Below are 21,012 nucleotides of genomic sequence, written 5' to 3' on the forward strand. Positions count from 1 at the left end.
ATAGTGTGGTAAAAATGCTAAGTACTCTGAAACTTGGACTTTAGGTACCTCAAATTGGATTCCTGAAATTGATACACAATGATAATTTTGGCTCTAATCTCTTTGTTCCTCAATTCCCCACCTGTAATATAGACATAAGGAAGCATCACTGTATAAGAGGTTTGTGTGAAGATAAATTCATTCATGTTTGCGAGGCACTCAGCTAGCACAGTGCCCAGTGCTACCAAAAAGCCCACAAGGGAATTAACTCTGTATTCAGCACTTGCGGAACGCCATGCAGTAAACATGGCAGTGGGGGCCACACATGGAACCAGGTGAATAAAATTAAACACTGCAGAGTCAGCAAGTACCTGCCATGCTGGCTAGTGAAGGCGGCAGGAGCCATAGGTGCTGGAACTAGGGATGCTGCCGCACCCCCTGGCTTGAAGTGGTTTGCATTATATACAGGGGTTACAGTTTGGTTCAATGGCTCTCAGCACCCCCACTATATAAATTGTTCCAGTGCCCCTAGCAAGACCCCTGTGGGGAAAAGTCAACGGGATCATGTAAGTGAAGACTAGCATAATTTAGTAGCACCCAGAGGCTGAACTAGGGTGCCACACACAGGCCATCTGAGTGCCTGACTTCGCCCCCCCCCCCCCCCCGGGTTGGCCGGGAACGCAGCTCGCCGGGTGCAACAAGTATCCTGCCTGCAGCCGCGGGGCTGGGCGGCCGGCGTCTTTGCGGCCCGAGGCAGGCAGCTCGCAGTGGGGTCGCCTGTTGCTTTCCGGGACTGGGAGAGGACGGGGTGGCTATCGCAGCCCCCACCCCCGGGCGGACCTTGCACCTGGAGCTGGCGCGGCGCCAAGCCCGCCCGGTGCCACCCCCCACGCCTCGGCACTGTCTTGCCCCCCCCCCCGCCCCCCTCGTGAATATTCGTTGCAATTAGCATAAGGAGGAGGACGGCCCCGCCCCCCGACGGCCATTTGTGTAGCCGCGCGAGGGCCGCTCCTACTCTCACTTGGCCCGTGGCCGCCGCGGTGAGCAGGCGGCTGGGTTGGGGCCAGCAGCGCGGATCTGCTCCGGCTCCGCGGGGCTCCGGGCGCCGCTCCCACCCCACCCCACCCCACCGAGCAGGAGCGCGGCCTGCGGCTTTCAGCCCGGCCGGAGGCAGCGGCGCAGGGAGGGACCCGGCGGCGCGGCGCGGCTCGGCTCGGCGCGGCTCCCCGATGGCTGCGGGCTGCAGGGACGGGCCGGGGCAGGAGAAGTATCGGCTGGTGGTGGTGGGCGGCGGCGGCGTGGGCAAGTCGGCGCTCACCATCCAGTTCATCCAGGTGAGGCGCGCCGCGCGGAGCCTGCGGTCCCGGCTCCGGGCTGGAGCATCCCCAGCGCCCGCCCGGCCGTCCCCGGCAGCCGGGGGGTGGAGGAGAGGCCGCGCTCTGCCTTGTCCCCCGGGGCGCCGTGGCCTGGACACTGTCCTGCCTGCGGTGCCGGGGGCGGGCCCGGCCCTGCCCAGCTCCCCCGGCACTGGGCGGGGGGGGGATCTGGCCTTGCCCAGCTCCCCCGGCACTGGGCGGTGGGGATTTGGCCTTGCCCTGCTCCCCGGGCGGGGGCGGGGGGGGGTCTGGCCTTGCCCTGCTCCCCCGGCACTGGGCGGGGGGGGGGTCTGGCCTTGCCCTGCTCCCCCGGCACTGGGCGGGGGGGGGGTCTGGCCTTGCCCAGCTCCCCCGGCACTGGGCGGGGGGGGGGGGTCTGGCCTTGCCCAGCTCCCCCGGCACTGGGCGGGGGGGGGGTCTGGCCTTGCCCAGCTCCCCCGGCACTGGGCGGGGGGGGGGTCTGGCCTTGCCCAGCTCCCCCGGCACTGGGCGGGGGGGGGGTCTGGCCTTGCCCAGCTCCCCCGGCACTGGGCGGGGGGGGGGTCTGGCCTTGCCCAGCTCCCCCGGCACTGGGCGGGGGGGGGGTCTGGCCTTGCCCAGCTCCCCCGGCACTGGGCGGGGGCGGGGGTCTGGCCTTGCCCTGCTCCCCGGGCGGGGGCGGGGGCGGGGGGGGGTCTGGCCTTGCCCTGCTCCCCGGGCGGGGGCGGGGGCGGGGGGGGGTCTGGCCTTGCCCTGCTCCCCGGGCGGGGGCGGGGGCGGGGGGGGGGTCTGGCCTTGCCCTGCTCCCCGGGCGGGGGCGGGGGCGGGGGGGGGGTCTGGCCTTGCCCTGCTCCCCGGGCGGGGGCGGGGGCGGGGGGGGGGGTCTGGCCTTGCCCTGCTCCCCGGGCGGGGGCGGGGGCGGGGGGGGGGTCTGGCCTTGCCCTGCTCCCCGGGCGGGGGCGGGGGCGGGGGGGGGGTCTGGCCTTGCCCTGCTCCCCGGGTGGGGGCGGGGGCGGGGGGGGGGTCTGGCCTTGCCCTGCTCCCCGGGTGGGGGCGGGGGCGGGGGGGGGTCTGGCCTTGCCCTGCTCCCCGGGCACGGGGGGGGGCGGCGGGGGGGGGAGGGTCTGGCCTTTCTTCAGGGCGGGACCTACCCTATTTTGTGGACACTGGTGCAGGGTGGTGGCTTTGACCGGGATGGGGGCAACTGCCATGTTCCCATGGTCTGAGGTGGGAGGGGCTGGCAGAGCTCAAGGGTGGGGGTGCTGATGTGTGGAACTGGCTGAGGCTGCGAGAACTAGTGCATTGGGGTTTGCAGAAGAACCAGGTTATAGACCAGCGACTTTCAGTATGACCTTGAGCAAGTGCCTTGGCCTCTTGTTGCCTCAGTTGTCCTCATCTGTGCAACAGTGTGAAAGTTGCTTTTCTAAGATACTTTGTAGATGCGTTGTCAACTTTAGATCTAGGTGGAAAGCAAACACCAGGGAAGCTTCTGGAGTGAGTGTGTTGCCCCATGCCATTCCACCTAGTTGGATGTTTTCATAGAGCTCGGTTTGAAACTAGCGTTTCTTTTCCAAGCCCACTGGTTGGACATGCATCGTATTTTGTTATATCTGATGTCCCTTTTTTGGGGGGCAGAAGTGTTCCCATTGATGTTTGCATAGTACCTGAGGGTAGGCTCCCTTCCTACCAATTGCAATATTTTTAATGCTTTCCCATTAGAATTTGCTGCTTGCAGCATTGTCTGTTGTTTCACTGGCTATCTAATGGCTTTCCCCAACTAAAAAGGCTACAATAGCGAACGAATGCTCTCTATACAACTGGGGAGAAATATCAAAGGGTGTCACTTATATGTCAGAAGCTGTTACCTGCTGGACTGTAGTTACTAAAGATAACTGGTTGTGGAAAATGAAGAGACCTGTTAGAACTTGTTAACAGGAAATTATATACTTGGAAATGAGCAATGAGATGACTGGATTTATGAGGGCAATGTAGATTTAAGGAGAGAGGGGTGTGTGTGTGGTGGCTGGGGGGGGCACGCATAGCAAAATGAAGGAGAATGTTGGTATTCTTGCCTCTGTCCAGCTTAATGTTTTTATTAAGATTAGGGACTTATCTAATGATGATGACATAATAAATTGTTCAGCTGCAGTGTTGCCACATTCAGAATGGGGTGGGTTTATGCCTCTCAGTTGTTGTTTCTGTCTATAGATACCCTAAGCATATCAGGATCAAATTTGGAAGGCTTTTTTGTGTGTGTAACAATGTAGGTTAAAAAGAGAGCATTCTGCAAGAACTGATGGACTTGTTGGAGAAGTACTGACCTGCTGTACAGCTGTTGACTGGCTCAAGTCAACCCTGTTTGAGGCTATGTCTTAGCTAGAAATGCTGCAGCTGGGCTGCTATAACCCTTCACTGTCACACGCACTATAGGCATGGGAGAACTCCTCCCATCACTGAAGTCTATCTACCTCTCTGAGAGGCGGTAACTAAGAATGCTTCAGTCAGCCTAGTGCTGTCTACACCAGGGCATAGGTTGTCAGAACTACTCTGCTCAGGCGTGCGTATTTTTCACACCCCTGAGGGATGTAACTGGGTTGAGCTAATTTTTTAGTGTAGACTTGGCCTGAAGCACATCTAAATTGGTTGGTTTTGCTTTGCTGTTGCACCTCAGAGAGATGTGCTGAAACTCCTGATCATTAGAGCCACTATTCTGTTACTTTCTTGCTTCAGGAAAAGCAACAGAACAGGTAATAGGGTTATGTATCTCAGTCCGATTAGAAATGTCCCCTTTTCTGTTTTGTCTTTTTCTTGACCCATATCTCATTTCATTTTTCTCATTCCTCTTCTCTGTTTCATTGCTTTTGACATTTGTAGTACTGATTTGAAGGCATTTAAAAAAACAACTCTGTAGCTGTTCACATCATATTTGGGTCCTTTTAATTTTATTCTTTGTGCTGGTGTGGATGACAGCAGAACATCATCTTGTGGGAGGGGAAGGAGTATGGGATGGATTTTCAGTACCCTTTTTTCCTCTCCTAGATAGGAGTATGACAGCAGTATAGAAAGTGCTACCTTGGAATCCTAATGTGCACATGTATCACCTTTGCACATGCTCATTTAGCCATATTAAATAACGTTCTAATGGGGTAGTAGAATCTGCAGCGTGAGCCAAATGGAGTTTTCTGTACAAGTATTTTCCAAAGCTGGGAAGATGCATTGGGTATATGATTGCCTAGAAAAGGTAGTGTTCTGCAAGGTGTTATAATTGGTCTTTTAAAAGCTACTTATAGTCTTAATAACGATTGATATCCTTGTTGGACAGTTGAATTGTACATTGAGGGCTATTTGGATGAAGCATTTTAAGCCGAATGGAGAAACTGGGAAATAGAAACTGAAAGCAGTCATTAAGTGAGCCATAAGTATCTATTATATGATGTAGCTGCCTTTATTTTATGGACATACCATTTTTGGCTAGCTGCCAAATTTAATTTTTGGCTATTAGTTTGGAGCGCTGCAAATTTTTGTGTGTAAGTGTTGCAGGAGAGTAATCCACTCAGAGGTGGTAAGGTTAGAATAATTGTAAACCGTTGGCTAAATCCTTCCTTGCTTGTAGATGCAGATAATTAGTTTATCCCTGGATGAGTGACGCTAATGTTTAGATTACCAGTCAGATTCAAATTTGGTGCTGTTGCCTTAGATGGTATTGCGTGTGCAGCTTTGCCTGCGCGCGTGCACACACCATGAAGTGGGCAGCGTGTGTCAGCCATGGGTACCGCGGCACTAGTGCTAAACGAGGCTTAACTGCAAGTGTGGCTCTCAGGATATCAGTGTGTGACCCAATGGCCTGGTTTTTGTTCATGCTTTCTTGGACTTGATCCCTGTGCAGTGCCCTTAGTACTACAGGGTACTGCAGGTGCTGCTTGTGACCTGTAGAGGATGAGAGGGGGCTGTCATCTTTATAAGGTTCCTTACAGGAGAGTTTCTCTTAAGGTGTATCTACACTTGGAGCTGGGGGTGTGATTCCAAGCTCCAGGAGACATACTTCCACTAGCTTTCATTAAGCTAGTGTGCTTAAAAAGGTAGCCTCTGTGGGATGAGTTCGCTACCCCAAGTATGTGTCTGGGGTCTCTGATGGCCGGCAAGTACCTTGGGGTGGCTAGCCCAGTGTTTCTCAAATGCAGCCACCAGAGGCTTTTCTCCTGGGTGGTGAATGGGGGAGGGGGCAGTGGGATGCAAAGCAGCGGCCCTTTTTCCCCAGGGCAGCCAGCAGGGGTTGGGCCTTTCACCCTCTGGGGAGACACATATTGGAGGAGCAGGCAGCCAGTGAGTCGTGGAGTCAGGCTTCCACCCTGGGGTGGTGAGTGGCAAGCTCCAGCTGCGTGGCTTCAGGCTCTATCTCTGTCCCCTGGGTTTTGGGCTCTGTCCCGCAGCCATGCAGAGGTGGGCTCCAGCCCTGGGTTCCCTCCCCCACATTGCCCCAGGCCCTGCTGCCTCCCTACCACATCCCCATCTAGGGCTTAATTTGTCCCCCAGCTTGCTGGGGCAGGGTAAGTCTCTTGTGGAAAGTGATATTTGTACGTTAATACAGATTTTCACAGCAGACTTAGTAGCTAGTTGGGAGGCTGTGGAAAGTGATATTAACATATAAGCAAGCATTGCTTTTCACAGCTTACTAGCCAGCAACTTGTTTTATTTAAAAAAAAAAAATAAAGAGAAGCAATAACAAAAGAAAAACCTTATTTGTGTTTCTCTTCCTTTTAGGTCCAGTAAAGAATAGAGACAACTGTACATTATTTTTATTATTCAGTCTGCAAAAAAAAAAAAATCCCATCATAAATAAATTAGACTGATTTGGACATGCAGCAGAGAGTCCTGTGGCACCTTATAGACTAACAGACGTATTGGAGCATAAGCTCCTGTGGGTAAATACCCACTTCGTCGGATGCTTGGACATGTATATGTAGATATTTATTTGTTTTTTCCTAAAATTAATTTTAGGCAAAATTGTCAGTGGCCACCAGTAAGAATTGGAGGCCAACAAAAAAGTTGTTGAGAACCCCTAGCCCTTCCCCCTGCTTGCACTTCAGCAGCTACCTTCTACTTTTAGTATGCTAGCTGGATGAGAGCCAGCAAGAGTATATTTCCTTGAGCTGGAAATGACACCTACTGCTCCAAGTGTAGACATACCCGTAGAATTTAAAGCATTTTTAAAGTTGGTTCTTCAGTACTTGCTGTATGATTCTAGAGACAGCAAAAGATGCTGTTTAATAGGTCCCTCCTGTCACATGACTAGAGATTAGAGGCTAGGAAGGCCTTATGTCTACAGTGTTACAAAGGCAGTTGTCTTGTAGCATAAGGATTCATTCTTTTGCTGCTTTTCTGTAACAAATCAAGTATTTTTTTTAAATGGTTGCTAAATAAATCTCTCCTTTAAGAACTGTATAAAAACTACAGTCATACTGTTTTTTGGGTTTTTTTAAAAACAAGTTGCACAGTTCACTTCAGAACTTCATAGGATTGAGTAAACTCAGTTGAGCATTGCATTACCGAATACCAAATAAAAAGGTTCTGTTCCCACTACACGTGTTAACTGGGCTATAACCAACATTATGTTGCTGGATCTAAACATGGCTTTTGTTTGCACTGCATGGGATTAAACTCTTAGTAACATGGGCAGTATTTCACCCCTGTCAGAGGGCTAATTTGGCACTGTTCCTGTAACCAGTTTTGCAGGCTGTTTTTGCAGTCCAGACAGGACCGCCTAACTATGTTTGTGTAACTGGTCAAGTTGGTGGAGTTTCCTGCCAGCAATATGTGGTAGAACGTCCAAAGTATGTTGCCTCACATGATTCTCTGTGTGTATTGTTCGGACACTGTCCCTGCTGAGGCACTGTGGGCCAGCTGCCCAGACTTTCCCAGAATGCACTAATATATACTTAGGGTGGTAGGTACAAATGGACAGACACTGTTGTGATGACAGGCTACCATGTGGAGACAAACTGCTGTAAACAAGGTGGGATTTTTATCGGTTACGAAATCGTGGTTGAAAGTTGTAATATGGACAAAGCATTAATGTTATCACTTAACTGTGCCATAGCTTGTAAACCGACTGAAGACTTTTTGTCCAGTAAAAAGGCTTTTGGAAGTTGTTGTATTCTAAAATGCATGCGAAGTACACCTTTTAGTTGAGTACTAAATCAATGTCCCTCCTTAAAGACCTGAGTATGCTGTTACCATTACCAAGTAAACTAATCCCAGTCTTTTTTCTCTTGGAGTAAGAATTATGGGGTGGGAGGTCAATGGTAGAGGAAGGAAGCTGAGCTGTTGCTTTATCTCTAGCAAGAAAGAGCACAATCAGTTTCTATTATGAAGCTAGTGTTCAAAATATGATATTCTGTTGGACAAGATGTGGTCTCACCTACTAATTAACAGTGCAGTGATCTGCAGTATAAATGTAATTAATTGGCCCCAAATGTCAGAAGGCCTAGTTCACTTCAGCATTCCAAAGCTGCTTTGACTTCTGACAATAGATCCCAGACACTGATTTTCCTTTGGCCCACCTGTTCTTACTAGTTTTTTGTATTGTGGTAGTGCCGAAATGTCACCATCAGGGTTTGGGGCTGCGTTATCCTAGGCACTGTACGTACAGAACAAAAAGACTGTCCTTGCCAAAAAGACTCTTCCTGCCCCAAAGACCTTACAATCTCATCTCTACCAAAGATCTGTGATAGGTCACTCTCCCCTAAAAGAAATGACAGCTGTTCAGTTAGTTGGAGTGCAGTCATAAGGATCTCATGTCTATTATCAAGTTTAAAAACTAATTATATTTTCATGGTAGCAAAAAATTAAGGAAAAGCATCAAATTATAGTCTAAGCAAGAACAGGTGTCAGAGTAGCAGCCGTGTGCATGCATCCGATGAAGTGAGCTGTAGCTCATGAAAGCTTATGCTCAAATTTGTTAGTCTCTAAGGTGCCACAAGTTCTCCTTTTCTTTAAGCTAGAAGTTTCCCTTTATTTTAACTTCTAAAATAGTTGATTGTCATAAAATTACACAGAATCTGTTTACAGTCTGATTGAATAGGTCTAATAGTGTTATAGGCCTAATAGGAATCTTTTGAGCAGTCAGATGACCAGTGCGCCATCCCTAGAAATTCTTGGGGTGAAATCCTGGTTCCATGGAATTCCATGGGAGCTTTGCTGTTGATGACAAAATGGTGCCAGGATTTTATTTATTACTATTGTTGTAGTGCGTAGAAGCCCTAATCGGTTTCATCCTGGAAGTAATAGCCACTTCATCTATTTCTAGGATTCAGTTGTTTTTTTAACACTGCTCAGCAACATAACAGTTTAGGGCAGGAAGTGAGGAAGAGTAGTATATCCAAATGAAATTATAGAAAGAATGTAGTCAAGTTGGAATTTGTCCAAAACATCATAACTTTAATGTGAATACTTGCAGATCCTGAAATATCGTAGTAAACCATGCTATTAAATGAAATGAAGAGCTTAATTTTTTTATGCTAGTAACTTAGTTTATATTAAAGCCCTATTACCCCCAATCTCATACTTTGCATAAAATTATAAATTTCCTCAGGCAAATGCCTTTAAGTATTTTTTTTTAATTCTCTAGCTCAGGGGTTCTCAACCTTTTCCTTTCTGAGTCTATAAAACTCCAGCCCAAGCAGGGTGGGCTTGGGGCTCTGGTCTTCAGCTGCCAGGTGGGGTGGGGGCCCTCAGACATAGGCGTAGACTGACTTCTAATTTCAGGGGACAGGGCCTGGTGGAGCTTGGGCCAGCTCTGCATGGCGGGGCCCGGGGAGGGAGCACCACCTCCACCCCCCAACTCACCTCAGTAGGCCACCTAGCCTCTCTGGGTTGTGGGGGAGGGGAGCAACCAAAAATTATAACTCAAAGGGGGGGTGGGGGCAGCTGAGTTCAAAAAGTTTAAAAACCAAAGGGGGGTGGGGAGAGGCATAGCTAGAGGTTGTGTATCATGAGGGGTGTAACTTAGGGTGCAGGGAGAAGGGTAGCAAGGGGCTGTGTGCTGGGAGAGCCCCCTCTCAGTTTGCTGCTTCCTGAGGGCTCTGCTGGCTCCAGCCCTGGAGCGGGGTCCACTCGCCCAGGCAGTTCTTACCGCTGCATGAGCAGTCAAAGGGGATGGGGAGCTGAAGAGCAGCTGCAGCCTTGGGTGGCACCAGCAGCAGGAGACGACGACAGGAGAGTGCTGGGGCTGCCCACTCCATGGCACCAGCCAGAGCAGCAGCTGCCTCACTGGCCAGCTCTGTCCTCCTGTCTGTGATCTGACCAGAGGGCGGGCCCTTAGTGGGGGGAGGGGGGGCGGGTGCATGGAACTGCCCTAGGGACTGCCCTGCTCTGTGTAAATCTCTGCAGTTTGGGAGGGCAATGCTCCCCAGAGACACCCTCGAACTCTGTCCTTGGGCTCGGGGCTTCTGCCCCGTGGTGTGCTGGGACTCATGGAACCTCTGAAACATGGACCTCCAGGGGCCTGCGGACAGCGGTTGAGAAGCACTTCCCTAGCTTTTAAGTAATGGTGGTGCACTAAAGTGAAGTTGGAGTACTTGTGGCACCTTAGACTAACCAATTTATTTGAGCATAAGCTTTCGTGAGCTACAGCTCACTTCATCGGATGCATTCGATGAAGTGAGCTGTAGCTCACGAAAGCTTACGCTCAAATAAATTGGTTAGTCTCTAAGGTGCCACAAGTCCTCCTTTTCTTTTTGCGAATACAGACTAACACAGCTGCTACTCTGAAACCTGTAAATTGAAGTTATGATTGTTCTGACTTTTTTCCTCTCAGAAATACAGTAAATGGCTGATCACATTCAGATCCAAAAGTCAGCAGGCAGATTACATTTAAAATAAAGAGGGCAGTTTAACAGGTTGCGGTTTAGTGGACTAAAAATAGCTGGAAATTAGTGACTTTATTTTGTGGGGATAGGGGGGTGCTGTGCAGCACACACAGCTGTTGCCACAATAGCTTTTCTTCAGCTGTCATGCACTGGCCTGTCACAAAATACCCCACATTCCCTTCTTACTCAACCTTCTGTAACATTCCATGTTTCCTTGCTCAAAGAAATGGATCCTAGTGAATACTTAACTATTCTTTCTACTTTTTTTATTTTACAATCTTGTAGTTTTTAATGCCTAAATTGAGCAATCTGTATTATAAACAATGTACTGATGTTGTGTTGATGCCACTAAGGCTTTACTAGGAACACTTCAAGATACTCTACAAAACAATGGGGGTATTTAATCTTAAATATTACAAGTTTAGACAACACGTCTACAATACTAGCAATTGTAACAGAATCCTCAAAGTCATCCACACAATTGTTTCTCTCACAGAATTTCTTCTGTCACAAAAGTAACATAATCTGGCATGTTGAGTATACTGCAGTGATTTACAAGAATTTACTCATTTGTAAATGTCACTTAAACCTTGATATGGCATTGATTGGATGTAACTCAGTACAGGTCAGCTGAGTTTTTAGTTCAACACTATTCAGTTTTAAAACATGTTAATGCAACAATATGCTAAAGGAGGCTGAATGTGTAAGAATACTTCAGAATAAATTTAATTTAGTAAAATCAGTGAGGACAAATGAATGTAAAAATGACTTTGCATCCTGTGTAATTTCATTGTCGTCTTTACCAATTTGGCTCAATTTACAAGTGAGAGATTATTGTAACCACCATAGCTACAAATCAAGCTGTGTTCTTTCCGTTGCTTACATAATCACCAGTAATAGAGATTCTGAAATTGGAACTGAGTTCGCCATTTTGTTGATGCATTATGTCAGTAGAATGATTTGGATGTAGTCATCCACAGCTTTATTGGCTCTGCAGTACTAAAAGTAGTAAACATTTGTCAGTGAAGGAAGAATATGACTTGCATACACGTGGTGAACAGGTGTTAAGGGGTCACTTTTATGCTGCCATTTTTCTGAGAATAAGTGTACCTGAATTTTAATTCTTATTGAGTGGAACCAAACTAAGACTTTTTAAAGTAAGTTATCTAAGAGCTGATTGGATCTCAGCGTTGACTGTTGTACCAAAAAAATAACAAAAACAAAAACTGAATCTGTGGTGAGGTTCTATGCTGAAGCTGAGAAGGGGGGAGGCAGTTGTTAGTTTTCAATCTGAAAATTCTCGTCGACTTTAGAGTACTTACTAAATGTTTTGACAGTCCCCGATGGCTAATGCTTTGTGCAACTTCAGCATGGTATATTCAGTAGTTTTGTAGAGGCTTTTATACAATTTCTGGCCTCTTAGTAAGCTTTGCTACCCACCCAGGAACACATCCTTCAAATAAGTCATCAAAATCCAGATGGATGAGATGCCATAGATTCTTAGGCTATGACTATGTGTGCAGTATGCCAGCTCTGGTATATTCCTTACTTTGATACACAGAATGAAAAATTTTATTCTGTATAATAGCACAGTCCAAAGGGCTTTCACGTCTAATACAAAAGGGGAGACAAGAAGAAAGGACAAAGATTATTAGGACCTGCCAAATTCATGGCCATGAAAAATATGTCACAGACCGTGAAATCTGGTCTTTTGTGCTCTTTCACCCTATACTGTACAGATTTCACAGGGGAGACCAGCATTTCTCAAATTGAGGGGCATGACCCAAAAGGGAGTTTCAGGGGGAGGGGGTCACAAGGTTATTTTAGGGGGGAGGTCACAGTATTGCCACCCGTCTGCGCTGCCTTCAGATCTGGGCAGCTGGAGAGCAGTGGCAGTTAACCAGGCACCCAGATTTGATAGTGGCACCCTGCAAGCTGCAGCACAGAAGTAAGGGTGGCAGTACCATACCATGCCATCCTCACTTCTGCATCCTCAGACTTCTAAACTGCTGACATACACAAACACAAGCAGCGTCTACAGTTCACTCTCAATATTCTCAACAAAAAACTTTAGGAACCTTTCAGAAGCATTCCTAGACAAAGCAACATGTTCTTACTGTATAATCTTGAGGGCCCTATCAAATTCGCGGTCCATTTTGATCAATTTCAGGGTGGTAAGATTGAAATTGTAAATGTCACGGTGTTGTAATTTTAGGGGTCCTATCCAAAAAGGAATTGAAGGGGGGTTGCAAGGTTACTGTAAGGGGGGGAGGGGGGGCTTGCAGTACTGCTACCTTTATTTCTGCACTTCTGCTGGTGACGCGCTGCCTTCAGAATTGGGCTCCTGGCCAGCAGCCGCAGCTGTCCAGCTGCCCAGCTCTGAAGACAGCGCCACTGCTGGCAGCTCAGAAGTAAAGGTAGCAGTACTGCAACCTCCCTCCCCCCCTTACAGTAACCTTGCAGCGCCCCCACAACTCCTCTTTGGATCAGGATCCCTAAAATTACAACACCGTGACATTTACAATTTCAATCTTACCACCCTGAAATTGATCAAAATGGACCGTGAATTTGATAGATTATAATACGCCCTCAAGATTATATAGTAAGAACATGTGGTTGCTTTGTCTAGGAATGCTTCTGAAAGGTTCCTAAAGCTTTTTGTTGAGAATATTGAGAGTGAGCTGTAGAGGCTGCTTGTGTTTATGTATGTCAGCAGTTCAAAAGTCTGAGGATGTGAAACTAATTGACCTTGAAAGCTGAAGTCATACCTGTTCTGCTTGTGGGCTACTTTTTATTTCTATTAAATGTAGCAATGTGCCCTGGTGTCCTTCAACAAAATCTCTTTGCCCCAACCACCCTGGTGTACTCTCAGTAGTCTGCCCATATTCTTCCTGCCACCTCTATGGTTGCAGTTTAGTGTTGGTGCAGGAATAGTTGTAAAATGCTGTGAGATGGCAAATCTCATAAATGTGGGAGCATTTCTTTGTCCTTTCTATTGTTTAAGAACTCTTAGTAGAGAGCAAATATAGAGATATTTACTTAAGCTGGACTGGTTCTCTTGACTTTCTCTGCTCTCTACACTTCATGTCATTCTTGTGTATTTAGACTAGTCACGTAATCACATGCAGAAATAAAATGTCTTTATGCACTTCAGAAAGGGTCTTTGCAAACTTGGACAGCTAAGTATGGTCTATGTTACTGTTTTTAATACCTTACTGAAAGCTTCTTCTAAAAAACATTATACTTCAGTGTTTACTAGTTCACTTTTTAAGTGACTAATATAATTCATGTTTAATGCTTCAGGCTACACAGACTGCCTAGAAGAACTACATTCAGACTCTAAACATGTTTAAACATTTTGTATAATGTAAATATTGGAAATCTTCAGAGGAGGAGCCAAGTGGTAGTGTAGCAGCATGTTGTGCTATCTATCCCTCACGAAGTAGCTGTGATGAGTATTTAGCCTATGGCGTACTCAGCCTGGGGTCATAGCCTCCTCTTGCTTCAGTGGAAGAGCCAAAATGGAAATGCCCTTGTACCACTCTCAAGGCAGCTCAGTGAGGCATGGGAGCAGAGTGGAGATGAGTAAAAGAGGTGAGGTGAAGAAGAAATAGATTTTAATGCCCTTCATCTTCCTTCCCTAGCCATGTGCAAGGAGAACAAACTGTAGACCTCAGCATTGATGAAAAGGATTAATATATCACAAAATCACCACATATACTAGTTTTGTATTACTGTAGTGCCCAGGAACTGTAGTTTTGGACCAGGACACCACTGTTCTATATGTACTGTACAGACAGAAATAGATTGTAAGCTCTTTAGAGCAGGAATCATAAGTATAAGATGAGACAACAGTTTCGCACAGACTGGAGTACAAGAAAACAGAGACAAAGTTGATTAGCATGATAGGCCACTGGTGTGCCAAGACCGTTGCCTTACCATAGTTGTGGAAAGAAAAAAAAATTTTTTTTGTAGGCATCACAGCAAAGGAGAGCTCCTTCAGAGAGGTTTTAAAGAAGGATAATGCTGTAGCTTTGTAGGTGTTTATAGAGAGCTCTTTCCAAGCATGAAGGGCATCCTGGGAGAAAGCATGGGAGGTGCTTGTTTGAGAACTTAAGAGGTAAATAATGGAGGCTGGTATTATGGGCCAATCAGAGGCAAAAGTTGACATCTCAATAATGGATGAGTGATGATGGGTGGGGATAGGCTATGAAAGGCCTTGAAAGTGAAGACAAATAGTTTGTTTCCTGTGATAGAGAAGAGGGAGACAGTTGAGGGTTGCAGAGTAACAGCCGTTTTAGTCTGTATTCGCAAAAAGAAAAGGAGTACTTGTGGCATCTTAGAGACTAACCAATTTATTTGAGCATAAGCTTTCGTGAGCTACAGCATCTGATGAAGTGAGCTGTAGCTCACGAAAGCTTATGTTCAAATAAATTGGTTAGTCTCTAAGGTGCCACAAGTACTCCGTTTCTAGTTGAGGGTTGGAAAGTGTGCGGTGATATGCTCAAAGCCATGCGCTGGGACAGTGATCTTCGTAGCAGCCTTCTGAATGGATATGAGTAGGGCAAGTTTGCATTTAAGATCCAAAAATAATATTGCAGTAATTGAGATGCGAGTCTGGAAAAGATTTTCAGCTTTATAGATGGATAGGAAAAGCTGTCTATTAGAAATGTCACATAGAAAGACTTTACAATCTCTTTATAAAAGTCTCAGTCATGTAATAAGTACTAAAGGCTAACTGGATGCCGGAGGCAGACCAGTGGCGGCATCCTCTTTTGACATAGCAATTGGGAAGGACTCTACTATAAGCTGAATGTATGAACACTGTAGTTTTGTGAAAAGCCATATGCAGGAGACAGCTGTGAGACCGTTTCAGTTATTGAGAATCAAAGCTCAGGTATTAATGACTCTATTTAATATGGTCACATGATCTCTGGGGTTCACATTTGTTACTGAAAGCACTATAATCACAGCTGGTAAAATGATACTTCATTCAGGAGCTTCCTTTAGATGTGTAAGAAAATCCTTGCATTATTGCATGGTGTATTACGAAAAACTTGTTATCTTGCAATTGCAATACAGTAACTCAAAATACTGAAATCTAAGGTTAACTTCAGGTTTTTCTAGTAAACTTCTCTCTCTTTGGTATGAACTGAGCATTACATATTTTGTAGATAATCAAAATTAAACCTGGCGGCTGTATTTGCTTTATTTCATCCATCAGAATAAAAGGTGAAAAAGTAGACCCGTGGTAACTATAGGAAATCCTACATATGCAGATCAAGGCAGTAGTGGTTATTAAATATCTTTTGGCAAAATTGTTTTCACAATATAAGGAAAATAAGGATTGCAACAAGATCTATGGTTGGAAGTGGTTATTCCTGTTACACTTTTTTTTTTTTTTAGGAGAGCCCCTTCACTTGTTTTGTGAACATGAAATGCCTTTTATGGTAGGCTTATGTATGTGCTACCACCTAAAGTGCTGCAGATGATAGAATCTTTGTTGGGATTAGTCAATTAAGATGTAGAAGGGCTTTCATTCAGTAGTTCACACCTGCACTTGTTTGGGCCCCATAAGGAGACAGCAAGAACTGATCTATCCTTTTTTTGGTATAAAGTGACATGTGACTTAAAGGTGAACTGGTGAATGCAGGATAATACTAGCAGCACAGTTGTTTACTGGAACACTGGCAATAGGAGTGCATTTGCTCTTTAGTACAGAGGTCTAGACCAGTTGTTCTCAGCTGGGGGTCCGTGGACCCCTAGGGTCCACGAGCCCTTTCAGGGGGTCTGTGGGTCCCAGCACTGAAACCCATTGGCCACCTCATCTTGCCCCTGTGGGGCTGAAACCTTGAGCCCATGGGCAGTGTTGAAGAGGCACAAGGGTGTTGCCCTCCCAAACTGAAATGCTTTACTGAGTGTGGGGCATTCCTGAGGACAGCTTCATCTCCCACCTCCTCCTTTCCTTCAGCCCCCCCTTAAGTGCTGCCCTCTGGCCAGGTCCTAGGTGGGAAGTGGGAGCCAGGTAGTATGGGGCAGCTGCTCCTTTGGCTGGTAGTACCATGGAGTGGGCAGCCGTGGCGTTCCCTGTCTATTGCTGGTGCCTGGGGTTGCAGCTGCTCCTCAACTCTCGGCCTCCTTTTACTGCTTTACTGTAGAGTCCCTGGGGAGCAGGCACCAGCATACAGCCCCAGACAGGTGGGTGGCTTGCTGAGGTGAGTCGGTGGTAGAGGTGCCCCCCCCCCCGACCCTGCTGTGCAGAGTTGGCCTGAGCCATGCTGGCTCTTGCCTCCCCCCCCCCCCCCCAAATAGAAGTCCAAACTACACCTATACCCAAGGATCCCACCCCTGTCCCAGAGCCACAAGTCTCCTCCCTTCTCCCCCCCCCCCCAACCACGCTGGGCCCTGGAGTTTTTTTTTCTAGCATGTTGAGGGGGACCTCAGAAAGAAAGAGGCTGACAAACCCTGGTCTAGACTAGTTTCTTACATAGAGTAGCCTTCTGAATGGCCAAGTCTTCCCTTGATTCCACCATGGATGGAAATCCTTACTGGTTTCTTATATTGATCACGCACTTTCCAGCTATTATTAGTAATGACTAGTGGTGACCCCTATTTAATGTGTGCCTCCCTCAAAGCATGCTGTTATAGGTCAGTTTAGCCAATGGATTAACACTGGGTATTTTGTCCCAGTGATGCAGCCATCCTATGGAAACCTTAATCTGTAAATAGGATCCTTGAAAGGTCAATTCTGTGCTATTTGTCAGGTACACACAATGTCCAAATAACTGAAGTGTTGAACGGTCTCAGTTTTGTTTCCTTAGACACTAACTAATTAGGCCTATGTGTGAGCAAAAGATCTATTCCAGTATTGGTTGTTACCACGCATTCCTCTACTATTGTTTAGTAGGATTATCACTTGAGCACAATGACCAGGCTTATGCAGTTTGTCAGTGATGATAGCAGCTGTTGGGTTAGTCAGAAAACACTAGGTTTTTGCAAAGTAGCTACTATAATTGTAGTTATTACATATTTAATTTTTGTATTTGTAGAATAGATACCTAATCGCTTTTTTAAATCTGAAGAAATAAGCTAAAATGCATAGTACAAAATAAAAAATAACTGCATATAACACCTTTTTAGCGTTCCCTGAAATTTAGCAGTCTGAGCTGTGGATTGCTCAGCTTCACACATGGAAAGCAATATGTGGATTGTCCAGGGAGAAAACAAAGCCAGACACCTGAAGAATGAGGTGAGAGACACTCTTCTAGTCTTGGAACATTGGGGTCTGTCAATCAAGGCAACGTATATCCAAGGCAAAAACAACAAACAACGTGTTTAGTGGAGGCAAGGGAGTGAGAATTAAATCAAATGATCTTAAAATTTAAGTTAAGAGAGTTATGATAACTCTCTTCCTCCTCCCCCTCCTTTCAGGGTAGACCTCTCCTCTGTTTGCATGTTGGATCAGGTCCTGAAGAGATGGAACTTATTTTATTGGTCACCCAGGCAGGGAGAGTAGATGCACTATTTTAGGTTTTTTGGCTTACTTTTTCTCTTACTGGATTAGCCTACAAGATAAATTGGGGCCCAGTAACAATATTTATTATCCCATAGGGGTCCAGATGCCTGTGGTTCCATAGGGTTCTTCAAATGATTGTTCATCACCTTGGACCCTCTCTGTCTCTCAAGATCTATTTTTCCCCTCTTGTGAATTTTTTTTTAAAATCTCAAACTTAATATTGCACTGACAATACTTAATACAGGCTAACAGTGGCACATATTCCAAGGCCTGTTTTCTTAGAGTTCTTATTTTTTATATACTAACCATCCACATCATTATTTCAGGTTGTGTGACATACATACACTATTAAACTGCCAAAGGCTTTGGTCACAGTGAAGTTATGGATGTGTCAGCCTGTGTCTGTGTCAATGGTGAGCTTTAAATAAAGCTGTTCTGTGGCTGCATCAGTGCAGTTGACCATTGCATTCTTCTGCAATTAAACATAACTAGAAAGGATTTCAAAATTTCACATGCTTAAAAAGCTATCGAGTTTGTCTTACTGTTCGATGTATTTCGCAGCTGCCCTCTCTAGATCAGTGCAATACCACATCTCTTCCCAATATTGTTGATAAACCTTTTAATTATATTACATGTTTGAAGGAGAGTAGTATCTCATCTGGAGAGCCCACTGTAGCAGAAGATGGCATCAATATGGAGCAGTTTAAAAGCAGCCTCACCATTATCTGACCTATTTGAGGCCCATGGCAGCTTTAGTACAAGTGCTGATGAGTTTTCTAAACAGTCTAATTTTGATGCGCAGGGAATTTACTACAAAACTCCCTTTCAGTTTTCATTAGCATTAAATACATAAATGCCTCCCTTTCTATTCTCTTCTACCTGCCATCTTTTGTTGTGACAAGATAATCTAAGCTTTGCCTGTTGGGTATGAATAACAGGACTGCCTGAGACAGAACTTGTATGATCTTAATCAGGGCCTGTAAAACTTACTCAACTTCTTCTAGCCTCTGGATTAAGTCTAGGAGTCATACTACAAAAATACTTCTAATTTTAAATAGATAAAACAGCTGTGTATTACTTACTGTGTGCTGTATCTAATTAAGTTGGTTGATACCTTTCCCCCCCAAAATGTGCCTTGCCATATTACTTGCCTTTGTTTATAATTGTTCTCTTACTGGCTTCACTGTTTTCTGCAGTTCATCTTTCCTGTCTTACACTGTTGTAGCGCTCCTCCCTTATATCTTTTTTGTCTCTTGGCTTTCCCCACTGCTCCTCCACACACTCCTCTGAATTACCACATCAATCTCTCTCCTCATACACTGGTCTTAGAAATATAGCTAGAAACTGAACATAACTACCCTAGTATTGATACAGAAAGTGGAGGGAATCCATACGTGAGAAGCTGGAATTCCTCCAAGAGAACGGACCCTGGACCTTGCACAGGGGAAGGGTTTCCATCTTTTGTATTGACTCTGGCAATTAGTTGTCTGATAAATTTTAAACCCACTACTCCAACCTTCTTTGGCTTCAGGAAAGAAAAAAGTATTCTTTTCCATGACACAGACTTCACAGTGCTGTAGGCCTTGTGTAACCAGTTTCATGGTCATGGAACCATTTTTGAGCAAAATATGACAGCTAAGGGTATGCACAATTCTCTGGATCCTAATGTTCCATAGACTCAGGGTAGTGGTAGCTTCAGCTTTTCTGTGACTTTGGGGAGCTCTCACTTTCTATCCTGACAGCTGACATAATACAGAACACAGAAGTGGGCTGCCTTATCTGCCACCTTCCCAACAGGTTGCATTCCATACATTTCCTAACAGCTGTCCCATATCCCCTGCTGCTTTGACTTGTGGTGGGGGAGTGTTTGAAGACTGATATTTTGACGTTGAATAGTTATCGGTTTCCCTTCCTGATAAATAAATGTGATAGCAAATGTTCGTTTGTCTTTGTATGACTGTATAATAAATACCCTTCTTGTGTGCAAGTTATTGGCAGTAGCTGGGGAGGTAAATATGGTAGGGAGGTGAACATGTTGAGCAATCTAAACCTGCAAGAGTAGGGCAAGGTATTAATTTAATCTAACCTTGATCTGAAAAACACCCGTAATGAAAGCAATGAATCTCAGTAGTGTTTCCGGACTTCATAAAACCTTTCTCTTTTTTTAAAAAAAGATTTAGCTGAAGAGCATTTGTACACCAACAACTAGTCTTACGGTTAATGTTTTCCTAACCGGGAGAGGGTAAGTAAGGGTTAGTATGGGGTCTGCCTAGTTAAGTCGAGGCCCCACTGTTTGATCTCTAGCTAATAGAGGGTTTGTATGTATTATGATGGATTTTTGATTTTTTTGTCTGAGCCTTAACAGGGTTGTGAGGCTTTTATTAAGATTTCCTTTTCTACTAGATGAAAAATTCCTAACATTTTGTCCTACTTAATTCTAAATTTCTCTACCATGTATAATGTTGAGATGGACAAGCCTCCTATCGTTCAAAAGAAATTATAGTCTTCTACCAACAGAGATCCTGGCTCCCCATACCTGCTGAGAGACTTGGAGACTTCAGAAAAATAGCCCTATAACATGCTACCCTATCTCCCATGCCATTGGGTGTGTTTGAGTATGGGGAGGAGGCAGCTGCCTATAAATTAGAAGGGGAAATGCAATTGCTTGCCTTCTCGCACCTCTCCAGCCCCTTTGCCACCTGGGTTTCTGTTTGTCTCCTTGTCCTCTTTTTGGAGGAGAAGGGGCTGCAGCTGCTCCAAGGCCTGAAAGGTGGTGGTAGGTTGAGTGAGGCTGCTTTCTCGTCTCATCTGTCTGCTCTGGCAGAGGTGAGAAGCTGTCACACTCAGCAGGAGGGGCAGCGAAAACTAGAGCCAGAAAACTGCCACAAATCTTGTTTTTGCTTTTCTCCCCCCTCCAAATTGTTCGTGTCAGGCATATCGAATTGTCCAGGTCCAGCACTGGCACACAACAGAAAATTTGGGACTATCCCAAGCAAATGGGGACTGTTCAGAGTGGTAGGACTGTCTCATTAAGCCAGTGTCAGAAAATATGTACCTGCAGTTTTGAAACCTGAGTTACTAAGTCTGTGGCACTGGAGAAAACAATAAATGGGCGCTCGCCATATATATATATATATAGAGAGAGAGAGAGAGAGAGAGAGAGAGAGAGAGAGAGAGAGATGAATATTAGCCTTGTTAGCACTAGCTATGCAGATGTTACAAATGGAAAGAAGGGATGATATTGACGCTTCGAGGGTCACTCGTCACATGAATTTATTTCCTGCAGCCAGAAGAG

The 21,012-nt window shown here is 46.0% G+C and overlaps 1 protein-coding gene across 1 annotated transcript in view; it reads left to right on the top strand.

Moving 5' to 3' along the window:
• The first annotated feature begins 997 nt into the window (after window positions 1–997).
• The window catches only part of RRAS2 (RAS related 2), a 78,325-nt gene continuing 58,310 nt past the window's right edge, over window positions 998–21,012 (top strand). The window contains exon 1 of the mRNA XM_073347461.1: window positions 998–1,313. Coding sequence (XP_073203562.1) covers window positions 1,209–1,313 — 105 coding nt within the window. The 5' untranslated portion in view covers window positions 998–1,208. The remainder of the gene's footprint in view (window positions 1,314–21,012) is intronic.

This window comes from Lepidochelys kempii, chromosome 6, assembly GCF_965140265.1.
Source record: "Lepidochelys kempii isolate rLepKem1 chromosome 6, rLepKem1.hap2, whole genome shotgun sequence".
NCBI classification, from domain to species: domain Eukaryota; kingdom Metazoa; phylum Chordata; order Testudines; family Cheloniidae; genus Lepidochelys; species Lepidochelys kempii.